This window comes from Wolffia australiana, chromosome 9 (assembly GCF_029677425.1).
Source record: "Wolffia australiana isolate 7733 chromosome 9, ASM2967742v1".
Lineage (NCBI taxonomy): Eukaryota > Viridiplantae > Streptophyta > Magnoliopsida > Alismatales > Araceae > Wolffia > Wolffia australiana.
In genome coordinates, this window is record NC_135843.1 from 8,376,668 (window position 1) to 8,398,709 (window position 22,042).

At 39.4% G+C, this 22,042-nt stretch overlaps 1 protein-coding gene across 2 annotated transcripts; it reads right to left on the reverse strand.

The window, feature by feature from the left end:
• Positions 1-2,049: 2,049 nt before the first annotated feature.
• Positions 2,050-7,163, reverse strand: PHB (Homeobox-leucine zipper family protein / lipid-binding START domain-containing protein). 2 transcript variants are annotated; one of them, XM_078580793.1, is made up of 15 exons: positions 6,743-7,163; positions 6,497-6,656; positions 6,305-6,414; positions 6,141-6,231; positions 5,988-6,083; positions 5,722-5,919; positions 5,502-5,657; positions 5,354-5,428; positions 4,986-5,273; positions 4,736-4,912; positions 4,573-4,653; positions 4,090-4,224; positions 3,584-4,021; positions 3,208-3,360; positions 2,050-2,353 (listed from the first exon to the last, which is right to left on the reverse strand). In XM_078580793.1, exons 1-15 carry the CDS (start codon positions 6,976-6,978, stop codon positions 2,204-2,206), a joined length of 2,544 nt encoding a protein of 847 aa, XP_078436919.1. In that variant the 5' UTR covers positions 6,979-7,163; the 3' UTR covers positions 2,050-2,203. The 2 variants fall into 2 exon arrangements, with proteins under 2 accessions (XP_078436919.1, XP_078436918.1); XM_078580792.1 differs by having other exon boundaries at positions 3,584-4,024; positions 6,743-7,162.
• Between the last annotated feature and the right edge of the window lie 14,879 nt (positions 7,164-22,042).

Consider the following 22,042-nt stretch of genomic DNA (forward strand, 5'->3'; position numbering starts at 1 on the left):
AACCCCCAAAAGCCATGTCTTCCAGTTGAAACCAAAGTAAAGAGTCTAACATCTGTTTTTTTAACCAAAGAAAACTATGTCCTCCAGTTAAAAACGAGTTAGAATCCAGTATCTATTTTTTATATTTTAAATCATCACCTATGATTAATCTTCCAAAACTATGTCCTCCGGTTAAAACCCAACTATAAGTTGACATCTACTTTTTTGCTGTTTATCATCATCACAGACGATTAACCCCCCAAAATCACATCCTCCAGATGAAAACCAATAAGAAGCTGACGTCTATTTTTTAGACGTCAGCTTCCAGAAGCATGTCTTCCATAGAAAAAAACCAAGGGGAAACTAATATATTTTTTCTGTATATCATCATCACCATGATAATTAACCCTAAATCAAGGCCTTCCAGACAAAAATCAAGAAGAAACTAATCTCCCTTTCTATGTTTATCATCATCACCGACTATTAAAACCCCAAAACCATGGCCTTTAGTTCTTCCCATGGGCTATTCAATACCAAAATCCATCATTGACCTAAATAAGATATTCATGAATCATCCCCACTTACCAAGATCTTTTCGCTGACGTGGCAACATGCCCCAGATCCGAACTGCCCTGATATTCTCCGTACGGGTATCCGGGCCAAATCATTATCGGATCTTCCCCAGGATGACGCCAGCAAGATCGAACGATCGGACGGTGGAGATTAGCCCAGAAACAATAAATTTCCCTCAGAAGGGTATTATCGTCATTTCGTAAAAGCGACAGAAGGTAAGTTGCAGGCGGCGTATCGTGCGTGTCACTCTCTGACAAGACAGATGCGTGGCCAGATCACGTCGCATCAGTCGCCCAATCAGGGATGACCACGTCACCTCAATGACAGCTCAGGCGCCGACATGGCACGTCTATTCGACAGAAAAAGCAATTTCTTACGCGTCACGTCCGAGGAAAAAAGGTAAACAGTAGTCTATAAAATCAATATTATATTTCGCCTTTTTTAAACTAATGTTTCTGTTTTTGATAAATAAAGTCAGTTCGACACAATCATTTAATGAGATCTCCATGTTGTGTACAATCATGGGATCGACTCAAAAAGAATCGGTGGAGTTTTGGTGAAAGATAGAGACTTCTTCTCTCTCTATGGAGGGTTGAATAAATTTTGAATTATTTCGTCTTTTTTTAATCATAGGGATAGTCATATTCTATCATTCAACAGAATGTCCATGTTCTGTACTATTACATTATTTGTCTCAATCATAGTAGTTGGGAGTTTTTATGAGAGATCTCACTAATCTTTTACTGTACTTTTTCATAAATAATGATAGTTCCTTACAATCATTTAACGAGATTTCGTCTATGTTATTGCAGAATTGGCTCAGAAATAGTGGTTGGGGTTAGCAACTATTTCGTCTCTAGAGGGTTGAATAAATTCTGAATTATTTCGACTTTTTTTAATCATCAGGATAGTCCTTTTCTATCATCCAACCAAATTTCCATGCTCTGTACTATTATACTACTTGTCTCAATAAGAATAGTTGGAGTTTTTATGAGAGACCTCACGAATATTTTACTATACTCTTTTTTCATTAATAATGATAGTTCCTTACAATCATTTAACCAGATTTCGTCTATGTTACAGCAGAAATGGCTCAGAAATAGTTGTGGTTAGCATCTATTTCGTCTTTTTCTAAACTATTTTACAATTCTAAGAAGTCAAGATAGATTATTCAATTCATTTAACAAAATTTACATGGTACCGATGATCATATGATTGACACAACAATAATGACTGGAGCTTGGAGTAAGATATATATCCCGGACTAGGTTTTATTCACTCCCTCTTATTTAATTTCCAACTTGAACGAATCAAGATTAAACATGCGTATAACAAACACTATTCTTTTTAGAAATGAACAAACCACAATGACTAGAGCTTGGGGTAAGATATATATTCCAAACTGGGTTTTATTTTCTCTCCCTTATTTGATTTCCAACTTGAATGAATTAAGATTAAATTAAACACGCGTATAACAAACACTATACTTCTTAGAGATGAACAAACACAAACTTCTTTAATAAAGAGTGAGTAGTGCACTTCAAAATGAAAGACATGATAGTGTTATGACAAAAAACAGAAAAAACCTAACAAGAGTTAAAGTCTAGGCATTGCTTCATCTTCCTATAAAGGGTTAGAGAGGAATAAGAAGCTAGACAAAAGACCAGTTGGTGAACACAAAGGCAAGATACTGGTTAACATCATCCGTATCATCCGCCACACGCCACGCCACGGCCTGATCGAACGACGCTGGCCGCCCCATGCTCGACGTGCATACCCCACCACGTAAATGCGCGAAACCCTTCAAAGTTAGAGAGATAGATGAGAAAACTATCGTCATAAAACAAAAGATGACAGAGAGATGAAGACAAAGCGAAATAGACCGATAGATAAATAGACGATAGAGAGAGAAGCGATAAATTGATGATAGAAGGAATATGGAAAACTGAAAGAGAGAACGAGAGAGAGAGAGATAAAGATGAAATAGATGGGATAGAGAGAAGAGCGATAAATAGATGATAGAAGGAATATGGAAAACTGAAAGAGAGAACGAGAGAGAGAGATAAAGATGAAATAGATGGGATAGAGAGAAGAGCGATAAATAGATGATAGAAGGAAGGTAAGATAATATGGAAACTGAAAGAAAGCTGTAGATGAAATAGATGAGATAGAGAGAGATAAATAAACGATAGAGAGAAGCGATGAATAGATGATATAAGGAAGATAAGATGACATGGAAACTGAAAGTGAGAGAGAGAGAGAGAGCTATAGATGAAACAGATGGGATAGAGAGAGAGAAATAAATAGACGATAGAGAGAAGCGATGAATAGATGATAGAAGGAAGAAAAGATAATATGGTAACTGAAAGAGATATATATATATATAGATGAGATAGAGAGAGAGATAGAAAAATAGACGCAAAAGAGAGAAGCGATAAATAAATGATAGAAAGAACGTACGATAATATGGAAACTGAAAGAGAGAGAGAGATATATATATAGATGAGATAGAGAGATAGATAAATGGACGATACAGAGAAGCGATAAATAGATGATAGAAGGAAGATAAGATAATATATTAACTGAAAGAGAGAGAGAGAGAGAGCTATAGATGAAATAGATAAGATAGAAAGATATATAGAGAGAGAGAGAGACCTGCTGCATGATTTTAGGAAACTGAGAATAAAGGGTCTTCTGAGTAGCGTCGTCGAGGATGCGGTCGAGAGTGATGTCTTGAAGAGCCACCAGCGTTGTTTCCAGCATGTCAAGTCCAGCCTGGTTGGCAAATATGCAGCACGGTGCGGACGCCTGCAGCAAAAATATTAAAAAACAAACGAAAGGGAATAAGACCGCGTAAGACAAATAAATGACGGCAAGGCTCCAAATAAAAACAACTAAGAAAGAATAAAACCAGGGAAAAAGAATGAACAACGTGAGCTCAAGAAAAGAAAAAAAATACGAAGATATTGAGAACAAAGAAGTCAGATAATTGTCAATTTGAATGAAGAATAGAAAAAGAATAAAAGCTCACCGATATCTTGAGAGAGCAGCATATGATAGAGTCAGGGTGGTGCCAGAGAAGCTTAAGTAAAGAGTCTCCTCCGGCGGCATGAGGCAGCGGTTTAAGGAGCTCAACGCCGGTGCTCTGGCTGTAGCTCCGGCAGATCCAGTGGGCAAGAGTAGCCGCCTCCGGCGATGGCGCTGCAGCCGGCGGCGTCGGCGCAAGCCCGAGCCGAGACGGCGCAATCGCCATCGCCACTCGTTGCACCGACAAAACGACGCTGCGAACGTACTGGCGCGCCATCGCCGCTACGTGATCACGGAGATGCGGCTCGAAGGCGAATTGGAAAGCTATGGTCAGCACGGAGCGGCAGGGGTAGTCCTTGGCGGCTCCGTCGCCGGAGACGGGACGGCGGGTGTCCATTGTTGAAGTTAAGTCTAGCGTGCGAACTGATGAAGGTTGCCCGTCCTGCTGAATTATCCTCTTTCTGGGTTAGTTTTGGATAAGGATGATGAAAGGGAAGATAGGAGACGTACTGATTTGGGGTCTAGGAGGATGACGCGGAAGCCGGAGGGGAGGAGCGGTGCATCGTCGGCGAAGGACTCGTCGATGGGCGCGAACACGAGCTGCGCACAGGAACCCGCCGCGCCCTCGCCGAGGCCACTGCACAGCTGAAGATAATCCATCGCCAAAAATCAGTACTTTGATAAACAAGATCAAATATTGGCTAAACCCTGAAAGCTAAATACGATACCCATTACGAATTCCGATCCTTCCGCTCATTAGGACTTCTTCCTTGGATGGGTATCAGCATATAGATATGGATATCTCGTGAAATATTCAAAACTATCCCTTATTTCGAGAATTAATCATCAATGGTTAATCGCCATAAAATATACACATTATACATTCGGCATTGTAATGAAACAACCATTTCGACTTTTTTTCACATCATAGATCAACAATAAAATTCTTAAATTACAATGACAATCACGGCAGAGATTACTATTCGAACTAACCTGCATCACGTAGACGTCTCTAGGAGGGATAGCGGTGGCAGCATCAAGACCCTGGTTCTCAAGTTTGACAACTTCAAGAAACTACGCGCAAGGAATAAGAAGAAAATACAGTTTCAGAAGCGTGAAAAACCCTGAGAAAAGAAAATGCGGTGAAGGCGACTACCTCTTCCTGCTCCAGGGTCTGAGCCAGGGGCAAGATAACCTGCCCGCCATGAATTCCGGAAGCAGCTCTAAGTCCAAACGCCCCAATTTTCATGGCGGCAGCCGGCTCAGCACCGCAATCCGCCCACTCCGATCGATGCTCTCGCAAAAACCGAACCAGAACAGCTGGCGGCACATTCTAAACCACCAATGTGAGACAATTCAGAATTCCAAATGAATAAACTAGTAAGATCAAGCTGAGAGAAGCTTACATGGAGGAGCATGGAGGCCTTAGCGCACAAGACGCCGCTGAGAGCCGGGAAGGCGCCGGACTGCGCGGCGACGTGTTTCCCGGGCGACGAGTTCACGGCTATGACGACATCGTCCGAGCCATCGCTCCCAAGCGGGCTCCAACCGTCGTCCATGAAGCCGCTAATTGCGTCGTTGAATCCTCTACTCAGTCTCTGGCTGAAGCTACGAAGCGCCGCCGGCTGGCGGCCGCCGCCCGGCGCAATCTCGCCGTTCGCTTCCAAGGCGATCTGCCTGACGTGCCGCAATGCCTGCCACCCCATCAACAAAGTCGCAATTCAGTAGAAAGATCGAAACTTTATCCAATTCAGAAATAATCAAGAAAACATACCGCGATTGTCATCTTCTGCGCTAAGATCTTCGGCGACTCGTAGAGCGGACGTAGGACTTCTGGCACGCTCCAAGCCTGCACGGCCATGAAAACCCACGTAAGATGAGATATTATTCTTCCAGAAATAATCAAAAAAATTGAAACCCACGTCTAAATCAACGTGATCGACGATATGAATCATGGAGCCGCCGCCTTCGCATGGACGGATGAGATAACCGCTGGGCAGCATCTCAGCTCGCACAAAGCTCGGCGCCTCCGGCCCTGCAGGCCCTCCCTTCGCCGAAGACAAGGATCTCTCGGAGATCTGTATTAAACACGTAATTAACAGCGAACTTAGGCGGAGATTGAGAGATTATCGATGTAAATACCACTAATCCGCCGTCGTCTAAGGCAGTGGTGTATCTAATCGTCCAGAAATCGCGAGCGGCGGCGATCGTTGTTGGTGTGTAAGTCTGCATGTAGAGAAGCTCGATCAAGCCGCCGTTGCCGACGGAGATCGCCGTGTGAACGTCGAGCCGGCGGCAGTCGCGATACCAAGACGGACGATCTTTCAATACTTCCGCCACCTGAGAAGATAATCGATGATTAAATCGAACAGAGAAGAAAAATAACGCTAAGTTCTAACGCGTTTTACCTTGGCGGGTTCTAAGCTTACAAGACTGCAAGCGCGCGCTGCCACCCCACCACAGTTGTAGGAGACAGCAAAGATTCCCAAGGAATCCGGACCAGGCTGCAAGGAAGAGAGTTAGCGAGGTTGATGATGGAGCAGGATAAGCTAAGACTGTACCTTCATCCCGAGCAACGGCACCCAATCGACAGCGGTCCCGGTCGCCTTGGCGAGGAACTCTGCTGCGGTCTCCTCAGCGATAGCCAGAAGACTAATCAAGAAGGAGCGTCATTAGCGATGAAGCACGAGGATTAGAGTCGGGATTAAGGAGATTAATTAACTACCCAGCTGGGTTGCTAGCGTCTCTGGGCGGGTGCTGGGGAGTAGGGTTTCGCTGGTTCTGACCGCTCGTCACTACCGACTCGCAGCTGTTGTCAGCGGCAGCGACGGGCGTCTGCGACAGAAATAATCAATGCCATTAAATACCCGTTAATCTGGATTGAGGGATTGATCAGGGTTTGTAAACGGGATAATACTGTGTGAAGCTGCTGACGCATGAAGCCGTTCTCGTAGGTCAAGTGGGAGACCTGCTTCTGCAGCCTGTCGTTCTCTTCCATGAGCAGTTTGTTCATGGCGGAGAGCTTCCTGTTCACCGTCTGAAGCCGAGTGGACTCCTTGCGCTGTTTCTCTCGGCATCTGAATCAAGCAAGAAGGAGAGATTTCAGAAGATAGACGACGATAATGGAAGAAAAATAAAGAAAGATCGAAGTTTTATTATTAACCTTCGGTTTTGGAACCAGACTTTGATTTGCTTCGGCTCGATGTTTGAGAGGATTGGGCATTCTCTGATTAGCTGTTGCCGGCGTAAAGAACTGGGTTTTGGGCACTCCGCGTAGACTCGCTCGAGCGCTTCGACTTGCTCGGCGGTGTAGCGAACGTACTTGCCAGCGTCTATTGGACTAGATTTACCGCCATTGTTGTCCTTGCCTTGACCTAACTGATGAACCACCATCGCCATTCTCGCTCTATCTTCCTTCAAAACCGAGCAAGATCGCAACTTTCTCTCTCCCGGATAATGGGTAAGAGAGAGAAACGCCTCTCCGCATCAGAGAGCTCGGCGCTGGTAGAAGAGAGGAAGGAACCCTAACAGAGTCTCCCGAAGTTCTCACCCCTTCCTATATGATGGAGTTGTGGGGGGAGTAGATTTTAGAGAGAGACGGGGGTTTTGTAGAGAGAGAGAGAGATAGAGGAGACGGGAGGGGACAAATGAGTGCCAGGTGGGCATCGGCTAGCGAGGAGATAGAGAGAGAAAGAGGAGAGAGAAGGTATTTTAATATTGCTCTCCACCATCACCTCTGTACCTCCTGCGGTCTCATCAAAGCAGAACGACCATGCAGGGCCATGGCGAAGTGGGTCGCCCTCTCTTTCTCTCTCTTCTTCACCCCCGTCAGCCCGTCTCCGAAGCGCCGTTAAAATGGCAAAGAGAAGAGAGAGAAACAGAGATAGAGCGACAGGTGTGGAGTCGGAAAGGGATAGCGGGAGGCCAGTCCGCAGGAGAGAGACTGAGAGTTAAAGGGTAGAGAGAGAAAGGGATGGTGGGGGGCCGGCGAGCAGGAGAGAGACGGAGGGCGAAAGGGTAGAGAGAGAAAGGACAGTGGGGGGTCAGCGGGCAGGAGAGAGAGTGAGGATGAAAGGGTAGAGAGAGAAATGGATGGCGGGCGGCCAGTGGGCAGGAGAGAGTGAGAGCGAAAGGGCGGAGAGAGAGAACGGGATAGTGGGGGTCAGTGGGTAGGAGAGAGAATGAGGCTGAAAGGGTAGAGATAGAAAGGGACTGTGGGGGGGGGGTCAGTGGGCAGGAGAGAGAATGAGGGTGAAAAGGTAGAGAGGGAAAGGGACAGTGGGGGGGCCAGTGGGCAGGAGAGAGAGAGAGAGAGACTGAAAGGGTAGAGAGAGAAAGGGATAGTGGAGGTCAGTGGGCAGGAGAGAGATTGAGGGTGAAACGGTAGATAGAGAATGGGATAGTGGGGGTCTGACGGTCAGTGGGTAGGAGAGAGAGTGAGAGTGAAAGGGTAGAGAGAGAAAGGGATAGTGGGGGCCTGTGGGTAGGAGAGAGAGAGAGAGGCTGAAAGGGTAGAGAGAGAAAAGGATAGTGGAGGCCCTGTTGATTGGCTGCCGCTTGCCGGATTCTGGTGGCGTCGCAGCCGCTGCCCTGCAACTTAACACCCGCTGGTCCTGCTTCTGTCCCTGCTGCAGCTACTGTCTTGGACAAAGAAAAGGCAACCTCTTCTTCTCTCTCTAGATTCTCTCTCTAGGAGCTAGCGCTGGTGAAGTGGACGAGAGGGGGCAGGCGAGGACCAGCGACTGGGAAGAGAGAGAGAGGATATATAGAGATAGAGAGAGAGAAAGAGTATAGGTTAAGGAGGCGTGATCCCTGGAGACTCGTCGTCTCTTCTTTAAATTCTCTCCATTAAAGCTTCGGATCTCCTCCTCGATAACAAATGAGACAGAACCCAGAAGAGAGAGATAGAGAATCAGATCCCCTTCTCTCTCTCTCATTCCCTCCTCTTTTGGAGCTTGGCGAGAATTATTATCCTCCGGCTTGCAGAGATAGAGAGAGAAAGAAGAGAGAGACAGACAGAGACGACGTGGGTCGGGTTGCTTTCTTGCTTTTGCTGTCCGCGAGAGGACGGTTCAAAAACAGGAGAGCGGTGTAGCTGTGCGCTGTTCACGCACTTTCTCTCTCTAGCCCTAGTTTTTTTGTTTGACTGGGGTTTTAGAGAGAGAGATGCAGATGCCCGAATTGATGCTTCAAAGTCGTCTTCTTCGCCGGATGATCTGACAGCACAGAAGGCCCCGCAGTCGACCAGCCTTGCACCCTCTGCTTTAATTGCGACGAGATTTCGCATCAAATTACGATCTTTCTCGATCGAGTCGTCCTTTCTCTCTCTAAACCCCCGCGATTAACCCCCTAACCCTGAACCCAACGTAGGTAGTTTTCTGGCTTCTGCAGAGGGTTTAAAAGAACACGGGTTTCTTTCATATCTATCGCGCTTTCTCTCTCTGGTTGCAGAGGCTTGTAGAGATCGAGAGAAAGAGCGGTCTTTTGTTGCTAATGGAGCCCCGCGTGTTTTTCGATTTACGAGCTGGGCCTCCAAGCCTGCCGCCCACACCTCGGCTTTTGTCCCTCCCTACTGTCTATACTTCTCTCTCTAACCCCACCTTTCCCCAACACACCCTCTCTTTCTAGCTCTCTTTCTCTCTATCTATCTATATCTCTGTCTCTCTCTCTGAAACTCTACGTTATCCCCCCCGAGGCCCCGACAGACACACTCCCCTTTCTAGTTCTATATCTTTGCAATAATGTATCCATATCTCTCTATTATTCTCTCTTTCTCTTCTTTTGAGATACAGCAAAGCGAATGACGGCCCAACAGCAAAATGAACTGAAGCCCAGCGAAAGAAACTTTGCTTCGTGTCTGTAATGTTGCCATGGACTGCATGGACTTTGCACACACGTCTATTTAACTGATAAGTATCCAGTGTTCTCTTGGATTCCTCTTATTTTTTTATGAAACTAGTGTTTGTCATGCAGAACGGGTGTTTCAGGACACGCCAAGAGGATATTTGGCTGCATGCGATTTAACGTTGATGATGGAGAAGGTGTTAGGAAAGCACCCTGTCCACTGCCTTGCCAGCATGGGGACTCATTTAGACGGACTGGCTATTGGTCATTTAGACATTGCAGCTCGACAAACTATATCGGAAACAATGGGACATAAATTGATACCAAATCCTCAAAATTTAGTAGCTGATATCCAAGTAGTTCACATCAACTGAATTCATAAACAGTCATGTTACTGATGATAGTTCATTAAGTCTTCTGAGTATGATAATCAACTGTTTGACATATGTTTCCTGATGTCAACACAAATATTACTTGTATTGTGAGACAAAAAAGTTGTGTTCTAAAGTTTATAGTTAGATGTGATGTTGTCTTTGTGACTAATACAGCCATATAAAGGTTTTTTATCAACCTGCAAATATAATTTGATGCATTGCCGTCATCCACCATTTAAATGCTATAATAGAATGCTATTAACCGCAACATGCACATGGAAGAGAACTTTGAGAATAGTTTTGATTTACTTTCTCTTTCTCCTTAATAAAACCTTCTTCAATGGGCTTCACATGAGACAAGTCTAAGACTGCGGCAAGGGTAAAGTATACCCCACCCCTTCTATATGGAATTGGCCATGAGAAGTGTGAGTAGTATAAAGGGTATGATAGTGGAACAACCGCACAGCCACTAAATCATCATCCACATCATTGAAGGGAGTACCCACCGTATTGCCTTAAGAAACTACCAAGTGTGTTTCATCAAAGGTGGTATTAAAAAAATGGCATGTGTGATATTATAAAAAGGTTCAATCCATCAATTAAATTGCTCAGGCCTGTTGGAAAATTGTCACTTACAATGGATACTTGGACCTCCTCCAACCATGTCTCCATACTTGGGATTACCATGCGCTGTTTGAGAAATAATTGGATCTCATTAAGGTGTATGCTTGGCAGAGGTGTTGCACTCCATGATGACGGATTATAACCTCACTTAGAAGTTTAGTTATAAGTTCTTACAAATTAATTCCTTCCTAATTTCAATGCCCTCTCTACTTTTGTAGGTATTTTACATTGCAACTGATAAAGCTAGCAATAGCAGCATAATGGTGAATGATTTGGAAAGGTCTTTGAAGGATGTTGACTCCAAGTTCACTGATCAATATCGCATGCTATGTATGTCCCATGTTCTCGACTTAGATATACAATGATGCTTGACGGAGCTATGTATGTCTTTAACGTATCTTCTGTTCAATTATCTGTCTAATAAATATCTGGTATATCATTTTTCATGTTGAAAGTGGTTATGAGATCAAATGAGGAGAATGGTGATGAGAATAAAAATTAAGTGAAAAAATATATCTTTCATTCAGAGAAATCATTCTTAGGTTTCAAATCAATTTCGTTGCAGTTGCGGCTTTTTCAAAGAGAGTTCATTGCTATCAAAAATTATGCCATGAGTTGAGCCTTCACAATACAAATTTACTCCTGGAAATATGTCTCCACCAGGTGGAACTCCACGGATTGAAGCAGCTTGGGAGAAGAGGGAAATATAAGACAAAATGGCAAGTGATTAGCAGAATACAAACATAATGCGTAATTACATCATGATTGAAGAGTGGGGTCTCTTGAAAATATTTTTAGAATGACTCCTGCCTTTTCATGAGGTTACTTAAAAATAATTACAACATCTAATGTTACCCAAGGGTGTATCAACTTTTAATAAACCAATTTCAATATGCAATTGGTGCACTGGACAACCTTTTCAATGTGTCCTTGAGTACCCTTTGGCACTCAACGAAACAGTCTACTTAAACATTCGTACACTACGATGAAGGAGAGGTTTGTAGAGTATCAATGTCTCTCAGTACTAAAGCTTATGTTCATCATTACAACTATGTTAGATACAAGAAGGAAGCTTCAGATCATCCACGAGGATGAAAAATGTATCGTTATTGACACTAGTGTCTAGCTTTTCAACATATTTCCCAGCTCATCAACCTCAAGCGGCAAGACAAATATCAATGATACACCTGTTATGAATGTCAAAAGATAAAAATTGATGATTGAATTTACAGAGCCGCGACAAAATGAGTAAAAAATCAATATAGAAATCTGCTAGAACTGAATTGGATGATTACCTTAATGAAGAGTAACTGGTTCTCATGAGTCTGCACTCTAATGGTACCATTGGGTTGGGAAAATATCCACTCTTTATAGTGATTCCAAAGCAATTTTTTCTTCATATTTCTGCCTCGAATGCTCCAATAAAGTGTTTTTTTTCTTTACATAACGACTGCTCGCAACATTTAAACGAGGATGCCTTTCTAAGTACATTAAATCCATCACTATGCCTTTGAAATGTTGGGCTTCAAAGATTGGCGTGGAGTGTAATAGAGAGAAAAGTGAAGTGGAGGACATGGGAGTCGATGAAATCGAAGAGTGGAACATGTACAATCATTTTTCCACTATTTCATAATTTATTTTATATTTTCTAGATTTTCTATTTTTGAATATGATGAGTTTGATTATTTTTTTGACGTAGTAAAGAGCAAACACAACTAGCGCCTGAGGGGACATCCAAATTATGTCCACTTAGATGTAGTGATGTGAGTCATGACGGAGAAAGAGATACCACTTTCAGTGAGATCCATAAAGAGATACCACGCTCTAAAATGTATTCCTATATTTGAATTAAAATATTTTTAAAGATCCACTTAAAATATATTTATGACTGAAAAAATTCAAACAATTGTTATAAATATACTACGAATGGGTACTTCATTTAAAATCAAAGGGCACTGCTTGGTTGTCAAAAACTTTACCAGTTGTTCATGTGATATCATTACTTGGGATATTAGGATGCTCTTGTATTATAATATCATTACTTGGTATCTTAATAAATATAAAGCATCCTATAATAAATTTAAATTTAAATTGGATAAACAATAAGGTGTTTCGTTTAGTTTGCTTGAAGAGTGTCTTACAAAATAGATCCTAATTTCCAAAGTCTGCAACTTTGATTGACCCATACTTTGTTGGAATTATTACACATGAATTAGAGGAATTCTGTTACGATTATATTTTATAAATTCTTCATAAGCTTGTCGAGCAGTTTCAGTACATAAACATTATAGGAACATGACCTGAATCCATAAGCCTTACTCTACTTGAAGCAGTCAAGTCCTAAATCCAAAGAACTAGCCTCTCCAACTCTTGAGTCCACAAGGGTTGTACTTGAATCCACAAGCACTAAAGCACTCTCTAGCAAAGAGAACACTCAGAGAGGGGAAACAAGAGTTTCAACAGAAAAATATACTTCAATAATCATCCTTCAAGGGTACATGGGTGATAATATGCAAATAAGCAGGATAATTCATGTTTATTAATTGCAGTTTAAAGCATAATTAAGATAATTTTATGCATGTTATCTTGAATTTTATGTAATTTTCACCAAAAATACATAAGTCCACTAAATAATTATTCTTACATTAAAATCAGTATATTTATATGTTTATAATGATTGAAATGGATAGTATGTTTAAAAAAGATTAAATTGGTAAAAATTTCATCCAAGAAGGAGTTGTAGATAAAGAGATATTTAATTTTGAATTTTAGGGAATTTTAAGGACTATAATTGATATTTTTCAAGTATTTTTTAAGGTTAAAAAATGGGAAAACCAAGGCCCACTGAGGGATGATGTGGAACAACTGGTGGCTCTCTTTTCTTGTGGAACGAGTCAACTTCGTGCCCTACAAGAGGGGTGATGTCGAACAACAGTTGGCTCTCTCTTCTTGTAGAACAAGTCAAATTCGTGCCCTACAAGAATGGATGATGTGGCATGCTCTGGTGGCTCCCTATTCTGGTGGAACTACTCAAACAAATGAATGGCTATAAATGCTCAAAATTCAAATGGCCATAACTGTTGATCCCATGGGCAGTTTTGGCTGAAATTTCGTGGGAAGATCCACATATTATTTTTATTTCCATGACCTATGGATGAGCCTACAAATAGATCCCGAAATCAGGCTCTTCTTGTATTTTTTGTCTTTCTCCATTTAGGGGACCTTTTGGAACAAAGGCTTTGGAGTGCCAATTTAGGGTTTTCTTCTTTCTAAAATGAGTTTTTTCCCTCTCTTGATCTATCTTTGTGTCTATTGCAACAGGCCAAGGCACCGAGCGCAATATACGGGTCCATGAAGGGAGATTGATGCTTGCGAGCATCACCAAAGGAAGAGGAAAGTCCTAAACATTTAATTAGGATTTTTATTCCATTTTCCCCATCTGAAATGAATTCCACAATCTCATATCACTTCACTCTCTTTTATAAGTTATTAAACCCTATGAGTAGGGATTAATGGCTTATACCACCAATTACTAATTAGGGTTTTCATAGGAAAATGTAATTAGGGTTTCTTGATCACATCAATTCATTCCCCTTATCCTATCCTTATTTCATGATTTTAATACCATAATAAACCATGTTATAAGTTCGTAATTTTTATGAGTAAGAATTAAGAATTTGTACGTATAAAATATTTGAATTAAACGATCATATAATATTAATTATCTTTTCTTTCACACTCTTTATACCTAATATTCTTTCTCCAATGTTAATTTCTTTAAAATAAATCTTAATCACTAAGCCTTCTCTGTGGTTTGACCCCTTCCTCACCAAGTCTCAAAATTACACATCGATTAGGTTAACCACCTAAATTTTGACTTATCAATGGAGCTTAGATAGGAAACAACAAGTCCAGGATCATCCATAATGGTTGTACCCATGAAAGGACAACTCAAAACATCGAGAAAAAAAACAATGACAAGCTAAAACATATGATAAGCATCCTGACAAGCCTGAGTAGATATATTGTGCAAATTTTGGGCTTATAGAAGCTGTCAATAGATATTTGTATGGCTCAAGAAGATTCGGATGGGACAGAACAGAAGATCTACAGATCTGACAAGTTAGAGAACATATATTATGCATATATTAGAAGAAGAAGAATATTTGGAGGATTTTGTCATAGGTGAATATGTTAGAAATCCTGACAAAGAAAATCTTTCAAAGGATCGTGTCAGAGAAAATCCTATCAAAGAAAATATGTGAGAGGATTTTGAGGGGCTCTAGGTGTTGGGTTCTAAAGGCCTAGATCTGGTTGAAGATGAAGATGCCATGTAGTGGAAGTGACGTAACGGAATCGAATGACAACAAAAAAAATATTGAATTGAAGAACTTGTGCACTGATTGCATCCGTGATTTCTTCAATCTTAGAGCGAGACGAGTCGAGCTGCTCAAGTCTGCAGCCTCTAGACGTATCCACGCGGTCCTCGACACGTTAAATCTTCTCCTTCTCATTGACGAGCCTCGTTCTACCTCCATCGTCGTCGTTACACCGTCCCAATCGCATCGGGCATGGAGAGGGTGTGTGGGGAGAAGGGAGAAGAAGGGGAAGTCCCTTGAACAATTATGGCCTAGATGAATTTCATTCAGGGTCTTCCCCTATTTATACTAAGTGAGTTTTTTTAATAAAAACCCCCAAAACTTAAGTATATATTCCGACGTCCAAACGACCATTTGCATGTGATCCTCTGGGCCCATGTATCAGTCTAGTTAATGACTCCAACGGCCCAATAACATTTATTGGCCTTCCAAATTAATTAACTATATCAACATATAGATTAAATAATTTTGGATCCATTTAAACTAATCGATAGGTTGAGTCTCCAGCACATGGGGTGCCAAGCTACACCTCGTGTTCTAGAAGATACAAATGAGTGTGTATCGACTCACTCATGGAACCTGTTCATCATCGGTTATTGTGTATGTATAGTTCCTCATCCACTTGACGCTCCTAGGACGACTTAGGGTATAGTCAACTACCAAACCCTAATCGGTCATTCGAGTTAGTACTGATGCATTTGGAAATCATGAGAGAACTCTTCTCTAATATTCCACTACCTTGGCCAAGGACTTAATCGCATTGTCTTCCTTGATTTGTCACCTCTTATACCAAGGGTGGACGATCCCATCTTGACCACTCAGTCATCTTCGTGAACTTCTTGATGTATCCGGACTAAGACTATTTAGAATCCCATGATTAGGGAAGCGTAGGTCATAGTCAAAGTACAAATCTCTGTCCACAATACATCTTTGGTGTCTCAGGTCTAAGGACTACTTATACAACCATGACGTGAATCAAACTTATTGACAATTTGAGTTAATAACATTTAGGGATTCGTACAGATCAATTCAGTGAACTCTTTCCACTAAAGAGCACCCACTATCTATCCTTAGTGTCTCCACACTAATGGCTACGGGAACGGCCATACTCATCATATGAGGGAGGCTAGATAGTGTTATTCTATCTGGATACTTCGATGTCCTTCTCATGTATCCTTCAAATAAGAATATTTAAAATACATGCTTAAAGACTAGTGATCTCTGTATTACGAGCTGATCATAATTCACTTAGTCTGATCATGTATTCGTGAACTTCATGCACTATAATGAATATGTTCCATTAATGAACATGGAACGAGTTGTGGAATGTGGGATTGGCTTGCCGGCCACATATATTTCCATCACATGTGTTGTTGCCAACTAAAATGAAAGGCATCCTTCTTAACTGAACTCCCAATATCATGATATTGCAATTACTCCTAGATATACAATGAGGTGGAAAATGGATTTATTCCTGAACTCAATTAACATATATTGATTCAATTTATTTAAATTATTTTAGATAGATATGTATCTTTCCATGTCTGTGTTTCAGACTTGAATATTAATTAATAAGATGGGAGATTTTAAATTAAATCTAAAATTTATTAATTCAATGTTTTATTTCTAGGTTTTGGATTAATTTAGACTTCCATCTAAAAAGGCTTAAATACATCAAATAATTATACCACATGCCTACCACACGTGTCGTGTGTCACCCAATCATCCCCTCCTTTTCAGGTAGGTTAGGAAATACATCCAAAGGCCACCATATTACATATTACATAAAGTTAAAGAGGGGAAACTATATCATTTGTGCTAAAATCTCATCATTTAGAGGAGACATAACTCGTTGCCCACCCATGCCATTGTTAGGTACTTTGGATGGGGGCTGGTCTAACATCTGTCTATGAGACTTCACCTTTATGTTATGTTGCCCCAAAGAAAGGGGGCTGAATCCTGGTCATTAAGTCATGATCCATTAACTTAGTATTTTATTGGTTTATTTTCCAAGTATTGTAACCCTATACACATTACTGAATAAAATGCACCTTAACACAGCCCCAAACATTTAAATATGAATATAAAATGACACAAACATTTCTATGGACTCTCACTCTCTCCCTCTTTCTAACTCTCATCTCTCTCTCACTTTGGGGATGTATAGTCACCACAATGCTTTTAGAGACCTTCTCACTATGTATATTATGGCTTTAGAGGCATCTTTTTGCCGCCTCTTTTAGCTACATACATTTCTCTCTCTCACTTGGAAGGCTTGTTTCTTCCTCAAATAACCTTGGATAATTAGGGGAAATATCCGATTCAAAGGCCATAAAATCTAATTTTATAAAATGACAGGTGATGCTAACATTGGAATCCTAGGAGATGATCATAATGTGCACATTATCAATGAAATCTTAGGAGATGATCTGAAGGCTAAATAACTCTATAACGTAATACAATTATATTGTGCATCCAAATACTTTAATTTTATCGTGGATTCCCTAAGACCTGTTCTATCGTTCTATGTTTATGTTCATATTTAATCTCTCTCACCTACCTTGTTTGGATTCTCGTATGGTTCATTATTTTCAAATGTTGTAAGCTTAAGATCCATACATTTAACATACATGCATTTTGAAATAAATTTCATCCATCTCGAATAAGATTTGTGAGGTAGATATTGGACTTGATGTTGGTAAAATTTCCATATTTATCCTCATTTCTCAACCTTTAAGGTCTTTTGGGCCTCTCATTTGATCAAAGGTTCAGATGGGGAGTATTATACATTGCAGAACAAGCCAACTCAAGATTTTTGTGGGTGGACATGGCATAATATTATTATATAACAATAAAATTTTAATAATAAAAATTATTATTATTACAGAAAATCAAAATTTCTAAATTTAATAATAAAAATTATTATGTACTTTTTAAGAATAAGGAGTTTAACCCAAAAACCGCCATTCTTCAACTCAAGAACTCAGGTTGCATTCTAGGCATGTGAAACACAAGCTCCTTTTTCTCGTGTATCTCCATCAAGAGAGATATAATTATAATTTCACCAGTATAACCTTTGGGGTTCAAGCTTAGTGCCCTACCTGTAATGCATTTTTAATCCAATCACAAGGGCTCATTCCGATGATGTTATCTATAACATTATGGTAATGTCCATTTACACAAGACGGTGCGATAAATTTATTGAACTTGAATTTTAATTGCACGTTTTGTTTGGAAGATGACGATGGATTTAGTTCTAATCCATCATGCACAAACATTAATCTTTTTATACAAATGGTAGAGGATTGATTGATGGATGTAAGTTATGTTGAAAACATTACTTTCACCCCCTAATAAATCGTCATGATGGTGATCGTATCCACCATTTAGAATGTTATGCCCCCTCCATTCTTTGGCTCTAAATTTTTTATTCTTTGGTCCTTCCTCTTACTTGTAAGTGGAAATCTTAGGTGGTATTATTATCAATCATAGTCTTAATAATTATCAATGAAGTATTGATATGCTTCATTCAAACCATCAGAAATCATTGAATCATCTCAATTTTACCATCCAAATATGCAATTATTATCATATATCAGCTACTAGGGTTCATGAAAACTCTCGTTTGGTTCCTAAATTAAATTTTTAATAGCCTTCATAAGTGTTAGGATTTTGAACTTATCAGATTTGTCATTTATGTAGACGTAGTTGAAGAAGACTGATTCCATCTCATCCAATAAATCCACTAGTTAATAAAATAACCTAGAACAATTGTGCTCTATCTAATAATGCAAAAAATTCAGTAATATTCACATGAATTTTACATCATTTTTTATCCTTATTATGATTATAAATACCTTTTTATTTATGCCACTTATATAATAACAGTTTTTACGAGATATTAATGAAAACAATGATATCACATAATAACTTATGCCATTTTATTTGATTGTGTCATCAAACATCTAAGAACTAAAGATCCACGTGCTCAATAATCTGTGCATTCATCACCAACCCTGATTCAATTCATATAAGTGTAGCAGTTTTATTACCGGTGGATATAATTACTTATATATTGTAAATCTTGAAGAGATATTGGGCTTAAAGGAGTTTGATGGCCAAGAAGGAGATAGTGATGTGGGATCAGAGGAAACAAAAGAGATGCGGTCACTCAGGCCACTCGACTTCCCTCAAAAGTGGGAGAATGAATTAGAGCCCTCAACAAATAGGGAAAGAAGGAAACTGATAAATGTTAATTTTCTCTTTTCTCTCATCTCATTTTGGAGTCTCCCTAGTCCAGGTGACATGTAGATGATGTGCACTTATAAAAACACATGAATACGTGTAACAAAATGCAAACTCACTAATCTAGATGGGACATCAATTGCAGTTTCCTGTAACAGCTAATTATGAAAAAGCAAGAAGATACTCTGCGTTTTTTAGAAATAAAAAGAATTAGGTAGTCAGATGATAACGATTAATGTAGATTTTTAAATTAGACAAAAATGATTCCAACGAGTCCAAGACGATATAAATAGGACTAGGAATGAATAAGATTTTGAAGAAATAAATTGAGAGAAAATGAGTCATAACAAAGAATGATGGTAAATAATATACTTTCATTGGCAATCCAGAACATAACAAAGTGGGATTGTGGAAGCAAAATACATTCCTAATTTGGATATATTGGTGGATCTTTCAAATCTATGCCACATTCAGGCTTCTTGTGCAAAATCTCACCAACACACGTCCCCTTTGTTAAAATAGATAGATTGACAATCAGATCAAATCTTGGTCATTGGATTTTCATCTTTGTAACCAACATCACTGTGTGTGTGATTGGCTGGGTATTCCAATCATGTATCTTTTCTCTTCACAAGTCCTCATTACTCAAGCCCTATAACAATCAAACTCAAAAATAGGGTTACCGCATTAGTGCTTTGATCTTGGAAAAGGTTAAAATTCATTAAAAACAAAAAATTTAACACCAAATAATGTCATTTTGAGGACATTCTAAATGGCACGTGCTTTATGAAAAATTAGTCAAATCACAAGAACATGCATCATAACTGTGATAATTAACAATTAAAATCAACTAGTTTATGTTTGGATGCATAAATGCCTGTCATCAATGGTATAGGATGAGGACAAAGATAATTCATGGGTCCATGTTGATACACCTAGTTGAAGACTACAATGGATGCCTTTTAATCTCTTATTGTCCCATTTCATGCATAAAATGCACACATTTAGGAGCCATATTCAACCAAAAGTGAATTATACGAATCAATACATTTTGTTAAAAATATCTTCAGCATCTTAAAAACCTAAAATATAGTCTTCACTTTTTCAGCTTCCTTTTCTTCAAAAAATCAGAATGTGATTGTATCACTGCCTTGTCCCTAGCACACTCATTGTAGTTTTCACGTTCATGCAAACATTCACACACCATTGTATCATTATCAATGTGACACTGCCTCAAAGCTGTGTGCCACTCCATTATCAGCATATCTGCTTGATGGATATAATTTGTCCATCAAGCCAATCACACATCGATATCATATTGAAGTTCAATGAAATATATGTTTATTCATTAGGACCCTACAATTTTATTTATAATGAAGTATTTGAATACATTCATTGATTTAGTGAATTGTGATTTGATCATAATTAAGTGATAATTAGTATTCAAACATGTGTTATAAATATTTCTATTTGAAAGACACTCGAGATTGATGTCAAACCATCCAAAAAGAGTAGCACTGTCTAATCCAATTTATGTGATAAATATGGTCAACATGTCTTCATTAGTGTAGAGACACTATGGTATTATAACTTAATTTAAATTAGACTGATTCAGGTCACGGACATTAAAGCAGCTCTTGTACGTGAAACACCAAAGATACCTCATTGACGGACCTTTAAAGTCATTAAATAGACTAATACATTAGCATGTAGGCTCACACTAATAGGATCTATGTATGATTGTGACTATATCGAAATGTATAAGGACTTTTATGAAAAGAAATAAACTAAGTATAAAGACGGGGCACCCGTTTTAGTTTCTCATGCCACCGAAACCTTGGTGGCCCCCCATATCTTCTCTTTGCCTCAATTTTAATATTAATATAAGCAGTCCTATGGTGTGAAAATCTATAATTGTTTGATGAAAATTAAAGAAGTTAAAGAAGAGGCTCGTCATTGCATTGATTGCAGAGGAATGTCTACATGACGAGCACATGAATGACTTGAAGAAACTTAACAAAGAAATGTTAGTGTGTGATACATTCCACTCAAGGTGATGTGATTGTATAAGGTTTATAAGATCAATTATGTATTAATTTATATCTTTTGTTATATGAAATTAGATTTAAATGTAGTAATGAAAAGACCCTTCTTTCGTTGATATCAGACAACCCAAAAGGTTGATTGAGCTGAAATTTTGAGGTTCACTTTGTCTTCACCCCCTATTTCTATACATGCCCTCTGATCTATAAATGTAGGTGTTGAGATTTTTAAAATTCATTTTTAAAGTTGTGTCCAACATTTTTACGGGTTGATTGAAAGATGATGAGTTTTTGAGATCCATTAAGCTTGTTCTTGGTGTCTTGGGCATGTGACATGAGGTAATGGATAAGAAGAGGAGCTCACTTGCGGTCACAAATTGTCTTGATCTTGGTGGAACGTAAGGATCTACAATAAGCAAAATCGTGTTACATTGTTTCTTTTAGTCATTGTCGTAGGTTAGATCCCTTTCATCGTTACATTCTACCATAGTTTCACATCTTTGTACATTCTGATAAAGTATCACGCCTTTTTATCACATCACTCATATCTATTCCCTTTCTTATCTCATTTTTGTCCCTCCTTTTCTCCTTCTCACTCGTTCTTCTAGCATCTTCATTATCAACATATACTCCCTAATATAATAACATTTGTTTTATAAGTACCACCTTGTCATCTCACATTTCCTCATCTCTCAATTTGTATCTCTTCATACTTTATTTGTTTCTCTTCGCATCTTATTAATCACTATAAAATTGATATTAAATTCATAATTTCCATTCCCTATGGAGACACATCTCATTAATCACTATTAATAGTATTAAATCCTTATTTACCATTCATGTGGAGACAATCCATACTCATGACTAGCTAGATTTACCTAATTGAGTGTTGTTTATATTTTATTGATTAAACATTAAAAAATCAACAACAAATTAAAACCCTAATTTTGAATTT